This window comes from Mirounga angustirostris, unplaced genomic scaffold (genome assembly GCF_029215605.1).
Source record: "Mirounga angustirostris isolate CCGP_5_RB_7025 unplaced genomic scaffold, mMirAng1.0.hap1 SCAF_8, whole genome shotgun sequence".
Classification (NCBI taxonomy): domain Eukaryota; kingdom Metazoa; phylum Chordata; class Mammalia; order Carnivora; family Phocidae; genus Mirounga; species Mirounga angustirostris.
Genome location: NW_026991716.1, coordinates 136682744 through 136709561, shown reverse-complemented (window position 1 = coordinate 136709561; position 26818 = coordinate 136682744). Strand labels below are relative to the sequence as shown.

Genomic DNA, 26818 nt, shown 5'->3' with positions numbered 1-26818 from the left:
TTCAGTTTACGAGTATTTTGTTGAAGATTTTTGCATCTACATTCATAAGGGATATTGGTCTGTAATTTTCTTTTCTTACAGTGTCTCTGTCAAGCTTTGGTATCAGGGTAATGCTAGCCACTTAAAATAAGTTTGGAAGTGTTCCCTGCTCTTCAAGTTTTTGGAAGAGAGAGCGAAAGAATGGTGTTAATTCTTTAAATGTTTGGCAGAATTCACCAATTAAGCCATCTGGTCCTGGCATTTTCTTTCTTGTGAGGTTTTTGATTACTCTTTCAATCTTGTTGCTAGTTACAGGTCTGCTCAGATTTTCTATTTCTTCATGATTCAGTCTTGGTAAGTTGTATGTTTCTAGGAATTTATACATGTCCTCTATGTTATCCAATTTGTTGGCATGGAATTGTTCATAGTAATCTCTAATGATCCTTTTTATTTCTGTGACATTAGTTGCAATATCCCCTCTTGCGTTTCTTTTTTTTTTTTTTTTAGATTTTATTTTTAAGCAATCTCTACACCCATTGTGGGGCTTGAACTTAAAACCCAGAGATCAAGAGTCGTATATTCTACTGACTGAGCCAGCCAGGCCCCTTTTTCATTCCTGATTTTACTTGAGTCATCTTTTTTTACTTAAAGTTTTGTCAATTTTGTTGATCTTTTAAAAAAATCAACTCTTAGTTTCATTTTTTTTTCTATTGTTTTTCTATTTTCCATTTCATTTTATTTTTGCTCTAAATCTTAGTATTTCCTTCCTTCTGCTAACTTGGGCTAAGTTTGTTCTTTTTCTAGTTCCTTGAGGTGTAAAGTGAGATTGTTTGAGATCTTTCTCTTTTCACTGTCAATATTTATTACTATAAATTTCCCTCTTTGTACAACTTTTGCTACATCCCGTAAGTTTCAGCATGTTGTGTTTTCATTTTCATTAGTTTCAAGGTATTTTCTAATTTCCCTTTTGATTTCTTCACTGGCCCATTTGGTTAATCAAGGGTGTATTCTTAAATTTCCACGTATTTGTGAATTTTCCAGTATTACTTCTACTATTCATTTCGTTTTATTCCACTGTGACTGGAAAGGATACTTCATGTAATTTCAATTTTCTTAAATTTGTTAAGACTCGTTTTGTGACCCAACACATGAACTATCCTGGAGAATGTTTCTTATGTGCTTCAGAAGAAAGTATACTCTGCTTCTGTTGGGTGAAATGTTCTATATACATCTGTTAGGCCCACTTGATTCATAGTGTTGTTAAAGTCCACTGCTTCTTTACGGATTTTCTGTCTGGCCAGTTTTGAAAGTGGAATAGTGAAGTCTCCTACCATTACTATATATATTGCTGTTCATTTTTCCTTTCGGTTCTATCAGTGTTTGCTTTATGTATTTAGTGTTTCATATATTTAGGTCTTCTGATGTTACATGCATATATAATTGCTCTATCTTCCAGGTGAACTGACCTTTTTTCCATTATATAATGTCTTTCTTTGTCTCTTGTCACAGTTTCTGACCTAGAGTCTATTTTGTCTGATATAAATACAGTCACCCCTGCTCTCTTTTGGCTAACATTTGCACGGAGTTATCTTTTTCCATCCTTTTACTTTTAGCATACATCTGACCTTAAACCTAAAGAGTATCCTGTAGGCAACATATGGTTAGACCTTGTGTTTTGTTAATCCACCCAACTACTCCATGTCTTTTTACTGGGGAGTTTAATCTGTTTAATTTAAAGTAATTATTGATAGGAAAGAACTTACTATTGCCATCTTGTTAATTGTTTTATGCCAGTCTTGTAGTCCTTTTGTCGTTATTTTCTTCTCTTGCTCACTCTGCATTGGGCCAGGGGGAGGGACTATTGTTGAGTACTGCCACACTAATTCAAACCACTATCTTAGTTCTCAGTGGCTCCCAGCCATCCTGCTAGCCCTTTGAGATAAGTGAGACAGAAGCCAGTCCTTCAGCCACACCCAGAAAAAATCAGAATGTTAGACATATGATTCAGTTTTTCCTTTTCTTCCTGGGGAGAAGCTGGGGCTGGGGGTTTTCTCTCGATCACATTGCACTTTGCCAGGGGTAGTCATTATGGAAAGAGGGTATCTTGAATTTTCCTACCAGCTTTGATGTGGCTGGTTTCACATTCACCTGGGGTACAGGAGCCTTTCAATCAACTAGTTTCTGGATTCCTCACAAAGGGAATTGGTCTGTGTATTGTTGATTTGGTGTGTTTGTTGGGGGAAGGAGGGTCCAAGACTTGCTACTCAGCCACCTTACTGATGCTGCTCCTGCCCAACATACTCTTTTAGAAGACATACTTAATAATCCATTTGTATGAATAATTGCTTCCCATCTTTCATTCTTTTTTTTTTAAAGATTTTATTTATTTGTCAGAGAGAGAGTGCACAAGCAGGGGGAGTGGCAGGCAGAGGGAGAAGCAGGCTCCCCGCTGAGCAAGGAGCCTGATTCGGGACTCGATCCCAGGACCTCCGGATCATGACCTGAGCTGAAGGCTAAATAATTTAAGTAAAGGAGCTTATGTGAGAGAGATCTCCACGTTTCTTTCTTGCTGTGTTGAGCACAATGGCTTTCAAGTCTGTCCAGTGAAGCTTAACTGACTGAGCCACCCAGGTGTCCCTCCATCTTTCATTCTTAAACTGTTCAATATAAATTTCAAGAAAGATTTTCTTAATTTAATGTATTTTATAATTTATCTATACTGAGTGTTCTATATAGTGATTCATCAATGATCTGAGTCCAGAGATAACAAAGAGCAATTTAATTTTTAAACATCTTAATTACCATTGTCAGTCAACCAAAATAGCATTGACCAAAAAAGTATAAACATAGTAGCTGCACCTGCTTTTGCTAAAGAAATCTATTTTCTCCTATGAAAAGCTCAACAGAACTTCCAGAATCACAAAAAGAAACATCTAAAAAACCTAAACAGTGTCAATAGTTGCAGAAAGATAGCTGTGAAGGGTGGGAGGCCATCTCCTGACTTCTCTTCCTAAGTATGTTTCCATTATTTTCTTTGTTATTCACATCCTCCCTGCTTATTTTGGCAAAAACCATTCCTATATATGTTCCGTTTAGGGCTTAAAATAAAATGGGCTTCCCTTTTGCAGTACACACTCTACTGAAAAGTCATGAAAAAAATCTAATGGGGAGGCAAGGAAGAAAATCACTCTTTCCAATGGTTTCCAACTAAATCTAATTTCAAAGTTATTCCCACAAACTGCTAGATAGGAGCTCTACTCCATAGGTCCTTTAACCTACTTACACTTCACTCATGATTGAGGGTCTTCAGCAGAGGAATGGATCATTGAGGTGTCATTCTATTGAGTTGGTGGGTATTAAAAATGATAAATAATTTAAGTAAAGGAGCTTATGTGAGAGAGATCTCCACGTTTCTTTCTTGCTGTGTTGAGCACAATGGCTTTCAAGTCTGTCCAGTGAAGCTAAAACTGATAGAGCACTTATAATTACTACCTTAAAGGACCAGGTGGAGGACGAGGGGCAGTCGGCAGAGTCACTCCAAACATCAGCACTTAATGGGCCAGCAAAGGGAAGTATTTTCTTAGGGTGAATAAAAAACTCCTTGCAAATAATATACTGTGATTCTTTTTAATTTGGTTTTGGTAAGTTTGACTTTTATTCTGTCAAAGAGTTGCCCTCATCTATGACGTAGTCATTACGTGTTAGTCAAATACCAGCCATTTACTTTTCATTTATAAAACTGTGGTGGCAACATCACTTTTTTTAGCCGAGAAACAAAGATTTACATGACTTTTTAAAGTTTCTTTTATAAGCCGTTTCCTAGGTGATAGTGCAAGACAAAGAGAAACTTCAGAATGAATACCCGGTCTCCTCTGATGCAACAGATGTCCTCCTTTACAGCCATGGGCTAATCCAAGTACTAGACAAGTTATTTACTTCAATCTGACAAAGAGCCTTCTTCAAAGTAAACAGGCGGTGTGAGCACAGCCCTGAGGTTACGGAAGGAAATGCCACGTTCTGAGGAGGTTTACAATGAAGTAAGCCATGCTACTGGGGATTTACTTTAAGTATAGCAAATTAAAAAAAAAAGAATAAAGGGATAAAAAGGCAAATGTGGCAAAATGAGTGAGTTCTTTATTCTATTTATTTTTTATATACTACTGGTTTAATAATCACAGTTTAAAAATTACCTAATTAGGGCACCTGGGTGGCTCAGTTAGTTAAGCGACTGCCTTCGGCTCAGGTCATGATCCTGGAGTCCCTGGATGGAGTCCCGCATCGGGCTCCCTGCTCAGCGGGGAGTCTGCTTCTCCCTCTGACCCTCTTCCCTCTCATGCTCTCTCTCATTCTCTCTCTGAAGTAAATAAAATCTTTAAAAAAAAAAAATAAATAAAAATTACCTAATTAGAAAACCCTCCAGAATTATTTATCACTTAGAATACTTCTGGAGAGTTAGCAAATCTCCTTGAGTTCTATGTTGGTACTTCAATCATAACCTTATACTTAAAAAGTAACTGAATAATTACTGTTTGTAACTGATTAATGTGTTAAAGCCTTAAGTGTATATTAGTATCTATGACAGTCTCTTTTTCAGCAAGTAGTATCTCTGAAAAGATACTGTATAGAAACAATGTAAAATTTTTAGTTTTTAAATTCTTTGAACGAAATGAATTAAAAAGCTTGCACTGAAATCCCTCTTTTAATGACCTTGCTCCATTAACCACTCAAGTCCTGACTCTGCTCCACTCCAAATGGGAAATAAATGTCCTATTTTTTGCAAGGTATGTACATAAAAACAGCATTCCTTTCATAAATGCCGCAGAGTACGACAGGTACTTTCAGTGATGTTTCTCCTTGCTGTCCCCATCCCAGCACCAGCAGGATTTAAAGGTGGTGGACAAATACTGTGGGACTCAGGGTCACCAATCACATCAGTGAATGCCACCTATCAGATCAGAGAAGAGGCTTGGGACCTACACTTTGAATCCAAAAGCAAAAAGAATACACCTTCCCTCTTCCTAGGTCAAAGAATACGAAAACAATAAAACAATAATAAACTAGAACAGAGGCTAGAGGAGAAGATGTAGCCCCACTCACATCTGCAGGTGCCAAACCTGAAAATCGGAAACTCTTATCTTGGGGCTGTTTAAGATGTACTGACCCAGACTTCTACTTAATTTGAAATCATGGTTTAAAGTGCCTAAGAAAGTATTAGGTCTATTTAATTACCTAAGACCTCCTTTTTTTTTTTTTTTTTTTAAGATTTATTTATTTACTTGAGAGAGAGAGAGCCCGAGCTGGGGGAGGCGCAGAGAGAAATTATCTCCAGCAGACTCCCTGCCAAGTGTGGAGCCTGACATGGGGCTTGATATCACGATCCCGAGATCATGACCAGAGCTGAAACCAAGAGTCAGATGCTTAACCAACTGTGCCACCCAGGTGCCCCAAGACCTCCTTTTAAAAAGAGTTTTAGTGTTTATAAACAAATATTACCTCTCGTCCTGGAAAACTAAGTCTGGACATTTAGCCAAAAAATGTATTAGGTGAAGAATTCTCATTTCACACCAAACCACCACCTTCTAAGCAAGGGCAATTTCTACTGAATATTCTTTTAAAATTTTTTTTTTTTAAGATTTTATTTATTTATTTGAGAAAGAGAGAGGGTGAGCGAGACAGCACAAGCAGGGGGAGCAGCAGAGGGAGAGGGAGATGCAGGGCTCGATCCCAGGAACTTGAGATTACGACCTGAGCCGAAGGCAGACGCTTAACCCACGGAGCCACCCAGCCACCCCCTGAATATTCTTAAATAGGGAAGATTTCTTTATGTGGATATTAAAATATAATCACAATTCCAAAAACTCAGTTCACCTACACTCAGTTCACCTCAGTTAACCTCAGTTAAAATCTACTATATATAAGTATACCTGTATTTCATTAGGACTATGAACACCTGCGCAAATAATTAAAATACTCCAACTATGTGACAAATATCTTTTTCCTAACAGAACATTCCAAAGGAGAAACCGCTGGCTACTTATTGTAATTAATTGAAGGTCAGGTACAGTATGTATCTGTTGAAATCATCATTTTCCCTTATAGACTGTGCCTTACTGATCTTCCTTGACTTATGATAGGGTTACCTCCCAATAAACTCACCGTAAGTTGAAAATACCCTAAGCTGAAAATGCATATAATACACCTAACCTACTGACATCACAGCTTAGCCTATGATGTTCTACCTTAAACGTGCTCAGAATGTTTACCCTACAGTTGAGCAAAATCATCTAACACAAAGCTTATTTTACAATAAAGTGTTGAATCTCTCATGTAATTTATTCAATATTATACTGAAAGGGAAAGCCAGAATGGTTGTATGGGTGCAGAAGGGCCATCAGGGTATTGGTTGCTTACCCTCATGATTCCACAGTGGACTGGGAGCTGTAGCTCCTGCCCAGCATCGAGAGAGTGCCATGCTAGCCCGGGAGAAGATTAAAATTCGAAATTCAAAATTTGAATAATGGTTCCTACTAAATGCATACCGCCTTTGCACCATTATTATGTTAAAGTATCATAAGTCAAACCATCATAAGATGGGGACCGTCTGTACATACTTTGGAGAAGAAAATGTATTTTTAAAGCTCTGGTTCTCTTTCCTTTATTGTATGGGATTGTGCTCTTGATATATTTTTTTAAGTTCATGATCCTCACACACAATCTCTGCTATATAATTTAATCATGGTTTGTATCTTTCATCACCTGGATAACTCTATGAAGTAACTATAAATACTTCCAAAATTGATAAACAACAAGCATTTGCCTTTATGATTTTTTAAAAAATACTGACTTGTGTCCTCATTAAAGGAAATGAGGCTTAACGTTTCCTTCTTGTGGCTATAAACTTCCTAAATGTAAATCCAGGATGTTCATCATGAATATGTGTCATAGGCACACTGGATAAAGAGGAGAATTTCAGAATTGTAACACAAAAAAAGTCTGTTGGCTCAGGATAAATAAAAATGGTCATTTCTACAGAGCAAAGAAGACACGGAGAGAGGTAAAGAGAGGACAGATATGACGCAGGAAGAAAAGGTGAAAACAAGTCTTAGGGCAGGTGGTCTGTGAAGATGTTATCAATTCTATCCTGCTGTCCTCAGGCAACATGGCGGGGGCACCATGCCAGGAAACAGGAACATGTCATCTTGCAAAGGCTTTCATCCAAGGAGATCACGTGTATTTTCTTGGCAGGGTATCCTAATATCTAATAATTCTCACTGAGCTGGATTTTCTATACCATGGGTTAGGATTAAACTGACAATGATTCACATTCAGAAACTGCTTTTGGATTTGAGTAGAAAGAATTCAGACATTAGGATCCCCATTCAAACTGCTTTCTAAAGGAGTGATAACCATATAGCCTGAAAAATGAAAAACAAAACAAAAAATACCTGAATCTAATCAGTCATAACCAATGAAATCTCCACGCCAATACTGGCAGATGTGAAAAATCCCCCAATTTAGACTTTTCTGCATAAAATAGTATTTTCTGTATAAAACAGAATGAATGAAAAACTAACGCTGGGTCCTCCCAGGGCAGGGATGTGGGGTAAACCAGGAATTCCTCTTGTGTGCGTGCGTGTGTGTGTGTGTGTGTGTGTGTGTGTGAGATTCCTCTCGTGTGTGTGTGTGGGGGGGTACTTGGGGATGGGCAGGGAATATGGCAGTTCTTTAGGCGAGGCCATGGACTTAATCATCCCTAGGCACAGAGAGGAGGGAAGCTGGCACTTCCAGGGAAAGCATTCTTCCCTCACTCACTGCATGCCTCTACTCCTGCCCTGAGGAGTCCCGGCTACAGGGAAGAATGAGGCGTGATGCCTGCCCTCACATATGGTAAGGAAGAAAACACGCAACCACCAGTTACAACATAATGTGGAAAATGTTACAAAATGTGCTCTTGGTACACAGGAGGAGCTCCTGGAACACTAGAGCCAGTGAGCCAGACCAACGGTTACTCTGCCTGGGTGGGGAGGGGAGCAAGGCAGCGGACGGTGATGTTTGGGTTGAGTTTTCAAGGACAGGTGGAACTTCCCTGGACAGACAAGGGACAAGGGCAAGAGGAACAGCATGTGCAAAGGCAGGAGAGCAATATGAATTTAGGAAATCAAACCAGTCCACTGTAGCTAGTGTGGAGGGTAGTGGGGGCCAGAGAGGAGGCTAGAAAGTTATGGGGAGTCATATGATGGCCTGGACACCTTCCCAAACCCTCAGTTAACAGTAATGTGCGTGAAACTCTAACAGAGAACTGGAGAGAGGAGGTCAGCAGACAGAGAAGCCAACATCTAGAAACTGGACAGCAGATGGATGCATGCTAAATGACCAAAGAGACCTGAGCAAACTGAAGCCCAGACCTACAGCAAGGAAGACCAGGAGTAAGTTGGTTTATGCCACAGAAGCCAAAGACCTTCCCGAAAATGGACATGGGGCTGGGAGAAGACAGGAGGATTGGGTGGAAGCCCTGAAAGAGAACGGGCAAACCTCTACACATCCTCTCCCGTGCACACAGATAGGAGGCGTGCATCTGTCTGACCCTCTGGAGGGACTGAACAGAAGCCTGGGGCGGGGGCAGGACACAGACACAGCTCAGGGGCCTATAGGGAAAGCTCGGCAACTCGGTGCCGGAAACGAGCCCACCTCAGTCACCAGGTGAGGGACATGTGGAAGGACAAGTCCAGTGGTCGCCCCACAGCGGAGCCCATCATTTAAGAGGACCACCACTGCCTAGTGTCCAGATCATTTTTTAGTCTCCACCTCTTAAATACGAGCAGATGACCAGTGACAACCAGACATTTGAGAAAACCATCTAATATGAAAGAAGCCAAAACAAAGCCACAAAGAATGTGAAGGAGAAAGACAATGAAGAATACAGCAAGATACTTCAAAACCTCCAATCAGTATCTTCATGTTGTTTCATCCTCCATGAATATGACGTTGTTTTTTTAAAAAAAGAACAATCAGAAAACAGAAAAGAACTCTTAAAAATTAAAAATAGCGTTAATTTTTTAAAAGTCAAAGAAAACTTGGGAGGATATAGCTCAGGATATTGCCCAGAAAATGGGATAAGCAAGCAAAGCAAAGCAACTGGGAGAGAAAAGATATTAAAATCAGATCATCAATCTAGAGGGGCAACATCTAAGTAATAAGATTTCCAGAAAGGGAAAAGAAAATACCAAAGACCTGAAAGGACGGGTTGCAAAGGGGTCATGGTGTCCCAGCTAAACATACAACTGTCTTGAAATTTCCAACACCTGGAAGACATGTTCCACCATGATGAGGGTTCCACCAGACCATGAAATAAAGGTGATCGCAGAAATAGGGGCACCCACACAAGGGGAGAGAAGGGAACCACGGCACAGGGAGCCAAGTGTGTTGCTGGGGCAGGGAGCTGAGGGCCCCAGGAGGGACAGCACCAGAAAACCAAGTCCCAAGTGGAGGAACACATTCGGAGGAGATTCCTAATATTTGGGGGGGGGGGGTGTAGGAATTAATCTGTGATTGGTATACAGACAACTAAGCAATAAGTAAGGCAACATTACTAACTGTGGGCAAAGCCAACAGTGCACAAGGCAGACAATGCAACCCTGGTTTTGTGTGCCCGTCGTCTGTGAATCGCACTTTGAGCACAGAATGACTAACCGTGGAGACGGGAGCACGCTGGGAGGCTGGGTATGGAAAGGGGCATTCCAAGAAAGCCAGCTTCTCATTTTCCAGGCAGTAAGTTAGTAGAGAACACCTGAGTCCAAAACATCAAGATCTGACAGAACATGCCCATCTTTCAGAAATATGGAGAGAAACACAAAGAGTTACAAGTGGCTGCCTCGGGGAGCGGGGATCAGGGAGTGGGAGGGATAGCACAGGGAATGAAAAGGTGCCGGTATTTTGTTTGTTTTTTATATTTTTCATTATAAGCCTAGTAGTACTATTTGACTTTTAAAAACTACTGCTTTTAAATTTAATAAACAGTAAAAATAAATAGAAAGTTAGAGAGACCAGACTCATATGTTTATCTTATAGATTTTCCCTCAAAAACAAAATGTAAGACATAATCCCCATTTCGTATCTAAAACAGAAGTGGAGTTGCCCGGGGATCTGGTCTGGGTGCTCCAGGCCCCCTCCTCCCTGAAGCTCACTCCATCCCCTGCCCTAGGAAGGCAGCTCCACAGAATTCTGTGAAGAACACAGTTTGCAAGCCACGGCTGCAGGCAAAGGGAGATCTTTAAATAACTTCAAAGGCTGGAAAAATCACTCATTCCCTCACTGTTCAGGAACCAGGAAAGGGCAGCCCAGGGTGGCAGAAGTGGCCACTGACAAAAAGAAGGAACCAGCCAGGGAGCAAAGATGAAGATGGGAAGAACTTACAAGTCGCCAAGTCCAGCAGCCCTGTTATAGAATGCAAGGTGTGTGTGAGTTGAAACACTTGCCTTTAAGCTGGTCTGAATGTCACCATCTTTAGCATTTAAATATAAATAAACAATCGCTGACACAAAAAGATTTAAGAAGCGGAATCACCAGGCGTTGGTGACTAAGTGGAGGGTGAAGACAAGGAAGAGGGCAAGTCCAGTGGAATTCCCAGGTTGGGTGCAAGTGATCAGTAACAGAGGAGGGGGCAGGGAGGAAGACTGACAAGCTAAGCTGGGACCCAGCTGGATTTGAGCAGGGTCCAGAGAGCGGGTGCTCAGCGTGAGGGACAAGAGGGGCCGATGGCTCACGCAGCTCGCAGCCTGGGGAGCCTGCACGCTCAGGTGGGAGCTGACAGGCTCTGACAGTGGGAGAAATCACCCCAAGGAGAGAAAAAAGGGGAAATGCCCAACACCGGAGCCCTAGACAAGTGGACCAGGTGAGAACGAGGAACGAGCACGGGAGCCCGAGGTGGATGTGTGGGCTAAGGCGGCAGCTGGGAAGGCTTCCAGGAGCAGGGTATGAAGGACAGTACAGGGAAGAGGCAAGACAAGGCTGGAAGAGGGACTGGCTTTGGGGGAGAGCACTGTCCAGAAAGCATGAGCCTGGATATGCAGCCTGGGGTCACAGACGCCTCAGTCAGAGTGGGGGTGGGGGGCTGGGTGGGGCAATGTGAAGCCCCAGGCTTCTTGGAGAACAGGCTTCACGTGAGGAAAAAGCCCCACAGCCCTGGAGGCCTCGGGAAAAGAGACAGGTCTGCCCGAGGAGAAAGCAGAAGCAACTAGAAGGAAAGGCCAACAGGCGAGGACTGAGATCCCTGAAAAGGATCCCTGAGTCAGGGAGAGGGAGGAAGCTGCGAGGCCTGGATGAACCATATGGCATTTGTGTGTCATCCTTGCGCAGAGGCCCAGCTAAGCTTCTCTGTATCATTCCAGTTTTAGTGTATGTGCTGCCAAAGTGAGCACTGGATGAACCACACAGCATCTGATCTGGGGGCTGCGCTATGAGTGACAACGGGTATTGCTGACCTCCCTGAAGTGTACACAGCTTCGATGCCTCGAGATCCCCTTAAAATAAATCCAAATATAAAATCTTTAAAAAAATAAATAAATAAATAAAATAAATCCAAATGGTTCAGGCACCCAAACTATGCATGCGCCACACTCCAGGAGCTGTGGTAGATAAGGGGTACCTGGGAAGAGAAAAAGACAAACCACCTGCTGGAGAAGCAGTTCTTGGCAGACCTCCTTGTACCCATGGCAGAAGGGTGTTCCTGGGAGCTTTCTTCTTGCAAAGCGTTCTCCCAAGAAGGGCTGGAGCTAGAGTTTTCTTCCCGTACTGGTTTAGGTGGGCTCCTTCTTCCTCATCTAACCTGAATTCCTACATGTGAGTCTGGGGTTTTTTCCTTCTGTCCCATCTTCCATGGACACAGATCCACCAAAGCTATTCGCTGTTCTTCCAGGAGAGTCATGCTCATGTCTACACACAAGGATCATGTGCTGGCATCTCTAACTCTCCTGATGGAAATGCACCTCAGGTTCTCAACAACCTTCTCTGGTTCAAAGGCTCTCAAAGTGAACCGATGTTCACCTAAGACTCAGAGAATGGTTAGATGGATGTGTGTAAATGTATAGGTCTCAAAGCACTTTCCTATGTCAAGAGGCATGGTGTTCTCCCACGCCCCTGGAGAACGTAGAGGGGACTAAGCATTCTCCTCCTACACACTATGCTGTGATGCTGGGTACTTCCTCGAAATGGCAAAAGCTTCACTGCTGCATTACTCTTGATCAACTTAGGACCCACAGAAATTTTTTCCCCAGTCATATTTATATTTATTTCTCTGACATTTTCTATTTATATCATTTGCTTTTTCTTCCAAGCCCTACAAAGACTGTTCTATTTATAAATACATCTCAAGTTTATCAAGCTAAATTTATATAAGTGTCTTTTCTGTGAATTTTCTGTTCTTCAAAATATTTGTTGAAGAGTCATATTTTTTATGAGGCTATGGACTGAACATTTGTATCCCACTCGAAATTCATATGCAGTAGCCCTAACCCCTAATGTCGCAGGATTTGGAGATAGAGCCTATAAAGAGATAATGAAGGTTAAATGAGGTCATAAGGATAGGGCCCTAAACCAACAGAATTGGTGTCCTTTTATGAAGAGAAAGAGATACCAGGGATGAGCACCCAGAGGAAAGGCCATGTGAGGACACAGGAAGATGGCAGCCAACTGCCAGTCAAGGAGAGAGGCTTCAGGGCGCCTGGGTGGCTCATTAAGCGACTGCCTTCGGCTCAGGTCATGATCCCAGGGTCCTGGGATCGAGCCCCGCATTGGGCTCCCTGCTCCACGGGAAGCCTGCTTCTCCTTCTCCCACTCCCCCTGCTGTGTTCCCTCTCTCGCTGTGTCTCTCTCTGTCAAATAAATAAATAAAATCTTTTTTTTTTTAAAGATTTTATTTATTTATTTGAGAGAGAGAGAATGAGAGAGACAGAGAGCACATGAGAGCGGGGAGGGTCAGAGGGAGAAGCAGACTCCCTGCCGAGCAGGGAGCCCGACGCGGGACTCGATCCCGGGACTCCAGGATCATGACCTGAGCCGAAGGCAGTCGCTTAACCAACTGAGCCACCCAGGCGCCCAATAAATAAAATCTTTAAAAAAAAGAAGGAGAGAGGCTTCAAGAGCAACCAAGCCTGCCAAGGCCTGATCTTGAGCTTCCATCCTCCAGAACTGTGAGAGATAAATGCCTGATGTTTAAGCCCTCCAGCCTGTAGAATTCTGTATGGCAGCCCAAGGAGACTAAGACAGTCTTTATCTACTATATAAACTCCAGGTAGAATCACCTTCCCTTTTTGCAATTTAATGGAAGACAAATTTTAGCCTGACATGAAACATATCGCTTGAAAAAATTCACTATAAGTATAGATGAAATTAAGAACAATAGTTTTGAAAAATAGTTTTGTTTTTACAAGAGTTCCATCAGACTCAGCTCTCCTCCTAGTGGGATAACAAGACATTATATGCCTTTTAATGTGGCTCAGTGTGAATGATAGGGTATCACCTATTAACTATCCTTACCCAACCTGTTTAATCTAAACCTAATCTCAACCTAACTTCCAAATGATAGAAAATACAGAGGCTAGCAGAAGTTAAATGATACTATGGGTAAACAATCGTACAAGCCTAGACTGTAGAATATTCTACAAAGTAACCACACTAAACTTGTGAGAAAGGCAATGTCATTTAAAAAAAAAAAAAAAAGGAAATTTTTCTAGACTGAAGATGTAACAAATAATTGCTGTACGTAACTTGGATCCCCAGTTCCAAATAACAAAAAAAAGAAAGAAAAGCTTACAACACACACTTTTGTAACCATTAGGGAGCTATGAAGTAGCCTGGATACCAGAAAATATCACTGCTAATTTCTTGGGGGTGATAATGTAGGAAGAATGATCTTCTTCTTACGACAAGCATGTTCAAATATTTCATAGTGATGTGCACAACGTCTACAACTTGTTTTCAAAAACAGTACCGCAAAAATGTGTGCGTGTATGAAGAGAAAGAGAGGGAGAAAGGGAGGCAGGAAGGGCGAGAGGAGGAGAGAGTGCACAAATACAGGAAAACATTAGTTACTGAATTTAAGGCAGGTATATTCTTTCAACTTTTCTGTAATGTTTGAATATATGCATCAGAAAGTTGGGGAAGATGATCCCAAATGTGGCCTCTAGACTGTCTAGATCAGGAATCTGAAGGGGGAGGAACATGGAATCCTATGAGCTCCCAACATTCTATGCAAAGTGATAGATATAATCACGTATGTACGTGTGCACATTTTTCCAGGAAAAGGGTTCCCAATTTCCATCTGATATTTAAAGTAGTCTACAATCCTCAAAAGGGTATAGAGATCACCACTCTAAACTGAAGAAAATATATGACAAGTAGGAAAATACCTAGACTCTCAAACTCATTTGTAAAATAGTACTGCTTATATTTAAAAAAGTTAAGAAACAACCTAAAATCCCTTATGATCAGCAGTATCTCAAGAGGGGAGGAGGTGGCTTCATCGTGGACAACATTTTACTCTATGTTAAGTGCAGGAGGTTCTCGGGGACAAGGGAAGAGACAGCCTGAGATGGAGGAGGCGCAGCTTTAAACATCAGCTCCCAATGGTAAGAGCTCAGGGCATTACATTTCAAATTGTCTTCATACTCTTTTCTCATTAATAATTTTCAAACCAAGCAAGAGATATAAAAGAGTGACAGACAAGGAGGAAGGAATGTTATTTTTCCATGTCTCGGTTCAAATACGACTGACGGGAGTATCCCGTAAGGATCCTCATTGCTTCGGGGGTCTGCAACCTTTCGAAAAGGCAGTGAGTGCAGCGCTTTCCTTCAATGACATCCTACCTGTTAGCTCCAAATACGGATCCAGTAAAAGCAGTTTTTCAGACAGAGGTTGTGGGCCAGGAGACCAACCACCAGCCGAAGCCACTCTGATCCTGCAGACGGGTCTACAGAGCCAAGTCCAAGTGCCTCCTCCTGGCTTTAAAGCTGCAGCCCACCTGCTCTCCGTCATGCCCACGACACCATGCTGTCTGCTATCCCAGCCACTTTGCCGGGACGCAGCACAGGATGTTTGAGGGCCCCAGCACCTCAAAGGCAGGTGCCAAGTCTTGCCCACTGTGCCCCTGGCGTGTCTGGGTCCTGTGCCTGTCACACGCCAAGTATGCTGTCTGCTGGGGACACAGGCAGGCAGAGCTCATCAGGGGATTGGGACATGAGCCTCCCAAGTTCCATCCCTCGAGGCAAGGGAAGAATGTGAAGCCAAGACTTCCACTTCCACATTTGTAAGTGCTTTCACATCTGTTCACTCATCTGATCATTACAAAAGCCCCGGGGAAACAGGCAGGAAATAATTCACACACCCCCATCACAGAGGAGGAAATGTGCAGGGAGAGGTGTCTGGGCAAGGCCATTGAATGGGCTGCACCGACTTCTCAGAGCAGACTCTAGGGGCAGTAAACACCTGCAAACACACGTCACAGTAAATGCAAGTGCTTCTTAGAGTTACACGCATATGCTACTGGATACTTAGGAGCCTCAGAGCCATGGAAGAAACTTGGAGTTGCAACTGCTGCTTTGTAGCTCTCATAATAGTAATTTTGAGAAGAAAGAGAAAGAATATTGACCACTTTTACTTGGAAAAAAAAAATGGAAACATGGAATGTTTAATGATTAGTGGAAGGCAATTCAGTAAAAAAAAAAAAAAAAAAGAATGAAAAGAAAAAAGATTCAAAAATGAAAGTTATGATTCCTTATTATACTGCTTGCTTTTACCAATATTAAACTAAAATCTCTGCTACGAAATGTCCTGGCATTTTCTGGATTTTGTTGTGCTTGGAAAACATAAGCTTCATATTTACAAAGGTTTTACCTGGCCAATCTTTTTATTTAAAAAATGAATTATCAGTATATAACTTTATTAGGTTATATATTATTTTATCATGAAAGTAAAACAGATACATTAAAGAAAATTTTAAAATTGGGTTTTAGAGAATGACCCAAAAGCTCTTCACTGTAAAACAACCTACCTGTGGCATTTTGTCTCCTTCCAGGTCTTTCTAGCATGTGGATGGGTTTCCTTTGGTTGTTTTATGACATGGTAATCATACCACCTACACCATTTCATATCCTGATTTTCTTTCCCTCAACATTATATCATAAGAGCTCTTTCAGATTGTCTTCATAACCAGAACCCACAATTGTCTGAACTACTTATTATATAATCCTCTCAGTGGTAATACCATAGTTCACTTAATCATTCTATTTTTATTTTTTTAATAAAGATTTTATTTATTTATTTGAGAGAGAGAATGAGATAGAGAGAGAGAGCATGAGAAGGGGGAGGGTCAGAGGGAGAAGCAGACTCCCTGCCGAGCAGGGAGCCCGATGCAGGACTCGATCCCGGGACTCCAGGATCATGACCTGAGCCGAAGGCAGTCGCTTAACCAACTGAGCCACCCAGGCGCCCCTTAATCATTCTATTTTTAGACAAGTAGGCTGTTGCTGAATTTTTACTATCATAAATAATGCTTTAATGACGATAACTTTTATTTTCTCCCCTTTTGTTTCTTTTATATAAATTCCTGAAGTATATTACCAGGTCAAAGTGGACAACAATTTTTTAAGACTTTTGACATATTCCGCCCAAATTGCTTCCCCAAAGGTCTAGTACACATTATTACCAGCAATGAAGAAGAATCCTTTGACTGAACTCTTATCATTAACCAGTGTATCACCTGTATCATTTTATTATTTTTTGCTAATAAGTGAAACTATATCCTCACTATGTTATTTTGCATTTTTCTCCTAAAAATGCACACTTTTCAACCATATGAATACTGACTAGTTGAACTTCCTTGGTGAATCATTATGTCCATTATCCATTTACCAACTATTTATATAGATTTAAAAGTGTATTTGTAAGAATATTTTCTATAATTAAAATGTTAACCCAATGTTTACCATATTGATGGGAAATATTATTTCTCCAATCTATGGTTCACTTAGTTTTTAATTTTCACCTGGACATATTCATTGTTCTTCACTTTTGTGATGCAAGGCGCTTCTGAGCCAGCTTCCCCCATCCCTACCCCTTCCGTGTGTGACTGTATGCAATTCACTTCCTCCTCACCTCACACGGTTTTAACATTACACACCCATATTTAAGAGGCTTTACCTGTTGGTCATCAGGAGTCCATATGCCACATGTGATTTGACTTTCCAAGTTGATCTCAGATGACCAGTGTCTTTGTCCGCTGACAGAACCAACCAGGACAAACCCATCTCGATATGAAATAAGTGCTTGAGTCCCATCATGGCTCCACGTGAAATCACTCACCTTTGAGACACACATAGACAAAAAGGTGTCAATTTGTAATCTGAAAGGGAAAGCACTTTTATCAAAGGCTACAGTCATTAACTTAGCCTTTGGCTAAGAGTCAGGTGACCTTAAAGAAAATATATAGAATATATGTATTGTAACACTAATATATAATATAAAAGATATAATTTGAAAAGCAAGTGTCAGTGCAGTGCTAAGTGCTTCACATATGTTAATTCTTTAAGCCTTGTTCGTGGGAGGTGTTATCATGCCCATCTTATGGAGAAAACAGACACAAAGGGGATAGGTAACATCCTTGATCACACACATCTGGTGAATGGCCTCACCAAGAATGATCCAGTGCCATGGTTCTATGACCTCCCACCTACAGTAACAGATTCTCCATTAGTGTCTCTGGGTCATTTATCAAAATAGTAAAGTTCTCAGTTTCTTATTATATAACTTTCTCAATCTTGCTAACAATATTCCCTTAATCAAAATGAAAAAAAAAATTTAACTGGAAAAATCACATACACTTATCAAATGCATTTATTGAATTCATTCAAGTAACCACATTTTTAAAATCTTTTAATCTATTACTGTAGTGAATTACTTCTATGGATTTCCTCAAATTATATTACCCTTGCATGCCCAGAAGCAGCCAAACTTGGAGGTGAAGTATTGTCTTTTATAGACACAGTTGAAGTTGGTTTAGTAATGAGTTTAGAACTTCTACAGCTGTATTCATGAGTGAAATAAACTTATGATTTCCTTTTTTGTAATGTCTTTGTCTGGATTTATCAAGGTTATGCTGACCTCTCAGAATGAGCTGGAGAGTACTTCCTCTTGTCTCACGGCCTGGAAGAATTTGTATAAACTGGGATGACCTGTTGTTTGAAAGCCTGGTATAACATGCCTATAAAACTACCTGGCTTTGAATTTTTTTGTAGGAAGATTTTTAATCATTACTTCAATTTACTTAATAGTTTTAGTATTAGTCAAACTTTTAAGCTTTTTACTTCTTCTTGAGTCAGTTCTATTAAGTTATTTTAAAAAAAATTTCCAGTTTAAGTTTTCCAAACTGTTGGCAAGTAGTTGCTGATAGCATTTATTATCTTTTTAAAAATCAACTTTATTGAGGTATAATTTATATACAATAAAATAAAGTTCCCCCTCAGAAGTCAATCCCCTACCCTTACCCTTGGTCCAGGGCAACCAGTCATCTAATTTCTCTCACTAGCTGCTTATTCTTGAATTTTACATGAATGGAACTGTATAATATGTTCACTTTTGTGTATGGCTGCTCTTACTCAGTAAAATGGTTTGAGAGTATTCTAAATTCTTGTGTGCATTAACAGTTCATTCCTTTTCACAGATGAGTACTATTCCATTGTATAAATAGACCACAATTTATTTATCCACCCAAACTGCCAGGCATTTAGGTTATTTCCAGTATTTGTCTATTATAAAATTGCTATAAACATTCACGTGCAAGACTTTTTGAAGACACACGGTTTCATTTCTCTTGAGTAAATAAATACCTAAGAGTGGAATTAACTGCTGGATTGTATGGTAAGTGCATGCCTAACTGCATAAGAAATGACCAAACTATTTTCCAAAGTGGTTATGCCATTTTATACTCCCAGCAGCAGTGTATGAGAGTACCAGCACGTCCACTCCTCACCCGCACTTGGTGTTGTCAGTCTCTTTTATTTTAGCTATTCGAGTAGGTACATAGTGATAGAACACTGTGCATTTCTCCAATGTAGCCATTTTGAGCATCATTTCACATGCTTATTGATTATTTGCACATCATCTCTTGGGAAACGTCTGTTCAAATCCCTTGCTATATGTATCTATTCATTCATTCATATATATGTGTTATGTGTATGAATATTCATACAGATGTATATATTATGTCTGCATATATATGAATATATGAGTTTTCAACCTTATTGTGTGATAAAAATTCCAGATACAATCCTTTGTCAGATATGAGTGCTGCAAATAATTTCTCTTACTCTGTGGCTTGCCTTTTCATTTTCTTAGTGGTACCTTTCAAAAAGTGAAAGTCTTAAGTTTTGATGAAGTCCAGTATCAATTTTTTTCTTTCAGGCTTCATGCTTTTTGTGTCCAATCCACTGAATGTTTACCTAATTACCTAATGTTTACCTAATGTTTACCTAAAGGTTGCAAACCCAAGGTTTCCAGAGAAGTTTAGTTTTTACCTGCACATCTGCGATTTATTTAGAGTTAATTTTTGTACAGAGTGTAACGTCACAATCAAGGGTTTGTTTTTTTTTAAGATTTTATTTATTTGAGAGAGAGAGAGTGAGCACGAGTAGGATTAGGGGCAGAGGGAGAGGAAGAGGGAGAAGGAGACTCCCCACTGACTGGGGAGGCCCCCGACATGGGTCTCGATCCTAAGACCCTGAGATCATGACCTGAGCTGAAGGCAGGCGCTTAGCTGACTGAGCCACCCAGGTGCCGCAAGGGTTTTTTTGTTTTTGTTTTAAAATATAGACATTCAGTTGTTTCAGCACCATTTGTCAAAGATTATTCCCTGGATGTTACCTAGAGTTATTATGGTGATCCTTTCACAATATGGTTGACCTTTGAACAACTCAGGGCCTAGGAATGCTGACCCCTAGGCAGCTGAAAATCCACATGTAACTTTTGATTCCCCGAAAACTTAACTATTAATAGCCTACTGTTGACCAGAAGCCTTATGAATAGCAAAAAAGACAGTCAATTAATACATATTTTGTATGTTATAGCTATTATACACTGTATTCTTACAATCCCGTTAGAGAAAAGAAAATGGTTATTAACCAGATCATAAGGAAAATACATTTACAGTACTATACTGTATTTCTTTAAGTTTTTATTTAAATTCTAGTTAGTTAACATAATGTAATATTAGTTGCAGGTGTAGAATTCAGTGATTCATCACTTAGATACAACACCCAGTGCTCATCACAAGTGCCCTCCTTAATCCCCATCAGCCATTTACCCCATCCCCTGCCCACCTTGCCTCTAGCAACCTTCAGTTTGTTCTCTATAGTTAAGAGTCTGTTTTCTGGCTTGCTTCTCTCTTTTTTTTTTTAATTTTCCCCTATTTCATCTGTTTGTTTCTTAAATTCCACATGAGTGAAATCATATGGTATTTGACTTTCTCTGACTTATTTTGCATAGCATAATACTCTCTAGCTCCATCTATATCGTTGCAAATGGCAAGATTTCATTCTTTTTTATGGCTAAGTAGTATTCCATTGTGTGTGTGTAATATATACCACATCATCTTTATCCATTCATCAGTCGATGGACATTTCGGCTCTTTCCATTATTTGGCTGTTGTTGATAATGTTGCTATACACATCGGGGTGCATGTGCCCCTTCAAATCAGTATTTTTGTATCGTTTGGGTAAATACCTGGTAGTACAATTGCTAGATTGTAGGGCAGTTCTATTTTTAACTTTCTGAAGAACCTCCACACTGTTTTCCAGGGTGTCTGTACCAGTTTGCATTCCCGCTAGCTTTGCAAAAGGGTTCCCCCTTTTCTGCATCCTCATCAACATCTGTTGTTTCCGGTGTTAACTACAGCCATTCTGACAGGCGTGAGGTGATATCTCACTGTAGTTTTGATTTGTATTTCCCTGATGATGAGTGATGTTGAGCATCTTTTCATATGTCTATTAACTATATCCATATGTCTTCTTTGGAAAAATGTCTATGCGTATCTTCTGCCCATTTTTAAACTAGATTATTTGTTTTTGAGTGTTGAATTTTTTAAGTTCTTTATAGATTCTGGATACTAACCCTTTGTCAGATACATCATTGGCAAATTATCTTCTCCCAATGTGAAGGATGCCTTGTAGTTTTGTTGATTGTTTCCTTTGCTGCGCAGGAGTTTTTGATTAAGTCCCAACACGTTTTTTTGCTTTTGTTTCCCTTGCCTCAGCAGATGTATCTATTAAGAAGTTTCTATGGCCGATTCAAGGAGGTTACTGCCTATGTTCTCCTCTAAGATTTTGATGGTTTCCTGTCTCACATCCACTTCATCCATTTTGAATTTATTTTTGTGTATGGTATAAGAAAGTACTTTAGTTTCATTCTTTTGCATGTAGCTGTCCAGTTTTCCCACCACCATTTGTTGAAGAGACTGTCTTTTTTCCACTGGATATTCTTTCCTGCTTCGTCAAAGATTAGTTAGCCATATAGTTGTGGGTTCATTTCTGGGATTTTTATTCTGTTCCACTGATCTGTGTGTATGCTTTTGTGCCAGTACTCTTACTGTCTTGATCACTACACAGCTATGTAATGTAACTTGAAGTGATGCCTCCAGCTTCGCTTTGCTTTTTCAAGATTGTTTTGGCTGTTCAGGGTCTTTTGTGGTTCCATACAAATTTTAGGACTGTTTGTTCAGCTCTGTGGAAAAAGCTGGTGGTATTTTGATAGGGATTGCATTAAATGTGTAGATTGCTTTGGGTAGTGCAGACATTTTAACAATATTTGTTCTTCTGATCCATGAGCATGGAATGTTATCCATTTCTTTGTGTCATCTTCACTTTCTTTCATCAGTGTTTTATGGTTTTCAGAGTACAGATCTTTTACCTCTTTGGTTAACTTTATTCCTAGGTATGTTATGGTTTTTGGTGCAATTGCAAATGGGATCGATTCCTTAACTTCTCTTTCTGCTGCTTCATTACTGGTGTATAGAAATGCACCAGATTTCTGTATGTTGATTTTGTATCCTACAACTTTACTGAATTCATATATCAGTTCTAGCAATTTTTTGGTGGAGTCCTTTGGGTTTTCTTTTTTTTTTTTAAGACTTTATTTATTTGACAGAGAGAGACACAGCGAGAGAGGGAATACAAGCGGGGGAATGGGAGAGGGAGAAGCAGGCTTCCCGCAGAGCAGGGAGCCGGATGCGGGGCTCCATCCCAGGACCCTGGGATCATGACCTGAGCCGAAGGCAGATGCTTAACGACTGAGCCACCCAGGCGCCCCATCCTTTGGGTTTTCTATATAGAGTAGCATGTTGTTTGCAAATAGTGAAAGCTTGACTTCTTTCTTGCCAATCTGGATGCCTTTTCTTTCTTTCTGCTGTCTGATTCCTGTGGCCAGGCCTTCTAGTACTATGCGAATTAACACTGGTGAGAGTGGACATCCCTGTCTTGTCTGTGACTACAGAGGAAATGCTCTCAGTTTATCCCCATTGAGGAAGATATGAGCTGTGGGTTTTTCGTACATGGCCTTTATGAGGTTGAGGTATGTTCCCTCAATCCCTACTTTGTTGAGGGTTTTTTTATTATGAGTGGATGTTGTACTTTGTCAAGTGCTTTTTCTACATTTATTGAGAGGATTACATGGTTCTTACCCTTTTTTTTTTCATTAATGTGGTGTATCACACATTGATTGATTTGCAAGTACTGAACCACCCTTGCAGCCCAGGAATAAATCCTACTTGATTTTGATGAAATGATTCTTTTAATGTACTGTTTGATTCAATTTGCTAGTATTTTGTTGAGAATTTTTGCATCTGTGTTCATTAGGGATATTGGCCTGTAGCTCACTTTTTTAGTGGAGTCTTTGATTTTGGAATCAGGGTAATGCTGGCCTCATAGAATGAGTTTGGAAGTTTTCCTTCCATTTCTGTTTTCTGGAATAGTTTGAGAAGAATGGGTATTAACTCTTCTTTAAATGTTTAGTTGAATTCCCCTGTGAAGCCATTTGCCCTGGACTTTTGTTTGTTGGGAGATTTTTGATTACTGATTCAATTTCTTTGTTGGTTATCAGTCTGTTCAAGTTTTCTATTTCTTCCTGTTTCAGTTTTAGTAGTTTATATGTTTCTAGAAATTTATCCATTTCTTCCAGATTGTCCAATTTGTTGGTATATAATTTTTCATAATATTCTCTTATAATTGGATTTCTGTGGTATTAGTTTTTATTTGTCTTCTCTCATTTGTGATTTTATTTATTTGGGTCCTTTCTCTTTTCTTTTTGATAAGTCTGGCTAGTGGTTTATCAATTTATTACTTTTTTCAAAGAACAAGCTCCTGGTTTCATTGCTTAATTCCACTGTTTTTTTGTTTTTTTGTTTTTTGATGTTATTTATTTCTGCTCTAATCTTCATTATTTCCCTTCTGATGGCTTTAGGCTTCATTTGTTGTTCTTTTTCTAGCTCCTTTAGGTGTAAGGTTAGGTTGTTTATTTCAGATTTTTCTTGCTTCTTGAAGTAGGCCTATATTTAGTTCCCTCTTAGGACTGCTTTTGCTGCAGCCCAAAGGTTTTGAACCACCATATTTTCATTTTCATTTGTTTTCTACGTAGTTTTCAAATTTCTTCTTTAGTTTCCTGGTTGACTCATTTATTCTTTAGTAGCATGTTGTTCAACCTCCACGTATTTGTGGTCTTTACAAATTTTTTCTTGTGGCTGACTTCAAGTTTCATAGCGTTGTGGTCAGAAAACATGCATGGTATGATCTCAATCCTTTTGTACCTGCTGAGGCCTGATTTGTGACCTAGTATGTGATCTACTCTGGAGGATGTCCCATGTGCATTTGAAAAGAATGTATATTCTGCTGCTTTGGGATGACTGTTCTGAATATATCTGTTGAGCCCATCTCGCCCAGTGTGTCATTCCAAGCTACTGCTTCCTTGTTTTTCTGCTTAGACAATCTGTCCATTGATGTAAGTGGGTTGTTAAAGTCCCCCACTATTATTATTATCAATGAGTTCCTTTATGTTTGTTATCACTTTATATATTTGGATGCTTCCAAGTTGGGGGCATAAGTATTTATAATGGTTAGATCTTCTTGTCGGGATAGTCCCCTTTATTGTGATATAGTGCCCTTCTTCATCTCTTGTTATAGTCTTTGTTTTAAAATCTAGTTTGTCTGATATAAGTATTGCTACTCTGGCTTTCTTATGACACCTATTTGCATGATAAATATTTCCCCATCCCCTTTCAACCTGCAAGTATCTTTAGGTCTAAAATGAATCTCTTGTAGGCAGATTTTTTTATGCACTGTGACACCCTATGTCTTTTCATTGGAGCATTTAGTCCATTTACATTCAGTATAATTATCAGTAGATATGTATTTAGTGCTATTTTATTACTTGTTTTGTTGTTGTTTCTGAACATTTTCTCTGGTCCTTTCTAGTCTTTGTCACTCTTGGTCTTTCTTTCCCACTCAAAGAGTCCCCTTTCATATTTCTTGCAGGGCTGGTTTAGTGGTCAAAAACCACTTTAGTTTTTGTTTGTCTTGGAAACTCTTTATCTGTCCTTCTATTCTGAATGATAGTCTTGTTGGATTGAGATTTTTCCCACTTAGCATGTTGAATATATCATGCCACTCTCTTCTGGCTTGCAAAGTTTCTGTGGAGAGATCTGCTGCTAATCTTTGGGTCTATCCTTGTCAGTCAGGGACTGCTTTTGTCTTGCTGCTTTTAGGATTTTTTTATCACTATATTTTGCAAATTTAACTACAATATGTCTTCATGTTGGCCTGCTTTTGTTGATTTTGATGGGAGTTCTCTATGCCTCCTGGATTTGGATGTCTGTTTCCTTCCCCAGATTAGGGAAGTTTTCAGCTATGATTTCCTCAAATAAACCTTCTGCCCCCTTTTCTCTCTCTTCTTCTTCTGGGACTCCTATGACATGAATGTTACTAGGTTAGATGGAATCACTGAGTTCCCCAAGTCTACTCTTGTGATCCGTAATTTTTTGTTATTGTTCAGCTTATTTTCTGTAATTCTATCTTCTATTCCTCTACTTCTTCCATCCTTGTGGTCATGACATCCAGTCGGTTTAGAATCTCAGACATTGCATTTTTCATTTCTGCCTGTTTTTTAGCTCTTTTATCTCTGTGGTAAAGGTCTCCCTGAGTTCTTCCGTGCTTTTCTCAAGCCCAGTGAGTATCCTTATGACTGTTCCTTTAAATTCTGCATAAGGCATATTACTTAAATCTGTTTTGATTAGCTCTCTGGCCGTGACATTTTCTTGTTCTTTCTTTGGGATGAATTCCTCTGTCCTGGCATTTTGTCTAGGTCTCTGTCTTCTCTGTGCTAGAAAATCCTGTTATGTTTCCTGCTCCTGAGAGTAATGGCTTTATGAAGAAGAGGTCATACAATGTCCAGGGCCTGGTGCTTCAGGAAGGGTCTCTGGTGTGTGCTGTATGCGCACTGCTGCTGTGTTCTGGCTGCTCTATCCCTCAGGTCAGTCATCTACAGAGGCTCTCCTTGTCTGCAATGGACAGTGTTCGGACCTTGGCCAAAGTGTGGTGAGTTTTAAGTGTGTGTACTCTGGTCTGCTTGTTAAATGAGACCAGATGCCACTTCCACTAGAAAAGAAGGCTTGCAGAACGCTATGGTTGGTAGACATGGTGTGTGTGGGGGTTTCTGCTGGTCTTCTGGGGAAGGGACCCACTGTGCTCATCGTTAGGCACACTTGGTGGAGAAAAGCAGTACCAGCAGAGTGTGGGGCGGGGAGGGGGGTGGGAGGCAGGGCTTGGCATTAGCAGGGTAGTCAGCCAGTGTTGGCACTGTGCTATTTACTGAGGCTGGTTTATGCAGGGGGTGGGGGAGGGGAATGGAGCCAGCCAGCTCCTTTGTCCTGGGCGAGGGGAGCACATGCTCGCTGCTCTCAGGGAAGCCCTCCCAGAAGAGCAAATAATTTTCCTTCATGCGTCCATGTGTTTTTCATATTGCTGTTTTCACACTGTCTCTAGGTTACCTGCCTGCCTGGAGCAGTGCAGTGCACTTTGGGCTCTATCCCAGCTAAGCTGGCTGACTTTCAAAACTCCGAACTTTAGGGACCTGGTGTGATGGGGACCTGCACTGGTCTTGTGGTGGAGGGTCTCACTGTGCTGGGATGATGCAGGTTTGACCCAGAAAGGCAGTCACACCAGAGCATGGGGGCATGGGATTTGGAGCAAAGCAGGCTAAAGAGCTAGTGTCCAGGTTGGCCGCCCTCAGCAAGTGTCTCTGAGCCTATGCTGAGGGGCAGGGGAGGGAAATGGCACCCACCGGCTCTTTTGTCCCCAGAGAGGCAATGCTACCTCTCACAGAGGCGCTCTAAGAAGGGGGGACAGTTTCTCCCTGTGCGTCTTAGGTGAGCCTCAGATCCTGCCATCTGCCTCGGGTTCCCTGCCTGCCTTCTCTGCAGGAGTAAGGCAGCACCCTCAAGGCTCTATCCCAGCCATGCCACCACCTCTAAAACTCGTCTTTGAGCCCCACTGGTTGCAAAAAATCATGAAAATCAGCCTCTCTCATTTTCCCAGCCAATGGCTTTGGGGATGTGTTCTCCTTGTACAATCCCATGCACTCTTCTCTCTCCCACCTTTCTCTGAGACCAGGGCTCCCTCCCTTCTGCAGCACCAGCAATCTGTTTCTCCTCCAAACCATGTCTCCACACTTCCTACCTTCCTTGATGTGGCCTCTTTTCTCCCTCTAGTTGCACAGTTTGTTCTGTCAGTTCTCAGGTTGATTTCTTGGG

The 26818-nt window shown here is 40.6% G+C and overlaps 2 protein-coding genes and 1 non-coding gene across 9 annotated transcripts in view; 1 reads left to right on the top strand and 2 right to left on the bottom strand.

The window, feature by feature from the left end:
* TULP4 (TUB like protein 4) overlaps positions 1-26818 on the bottom strand; it is a 237767-nt gene that overhangs the window by 52556 nt on the left and 158393 nt on the right. For all 7 annotated transcript variants that reach the window (XM_064598283.1, XM_064598282.1, XM_064598288.1 and 4 more), the window contains exon 5: positions 17173-17334. In XM_064598283.1, the coding sequence (XP_064454353.1) occupies positions 17173-17334 (162 nt within the window). The remainder of the gene's footprint in view (positions 1-17172; positions 17335-26818) is intronic.
* On the bottom strand, positions 11290-11396 carry LOC123838052 (U6 spliceosomal RNA). The gene has a single exon (XR_006789391.1). It is a non-coding gene; the product is annotated as a U6 spliceosomal RNA (small nuclear RNA).
* The window catches only part of SERAC1 (serine active site containing 1), a 266492-nt gene continuing 259459 nt past the window's right edge, over positions 19786-26818 (top strand). Inside the window, exon 1 of the mRNA XM_064598300.1 lies at positions 19786-19800. The gene's annotated coding sequence lies outside the window, so the exon portion shown is untranslated. The remainder of the gene's footprint in view (positions 19801-26818) is intronic.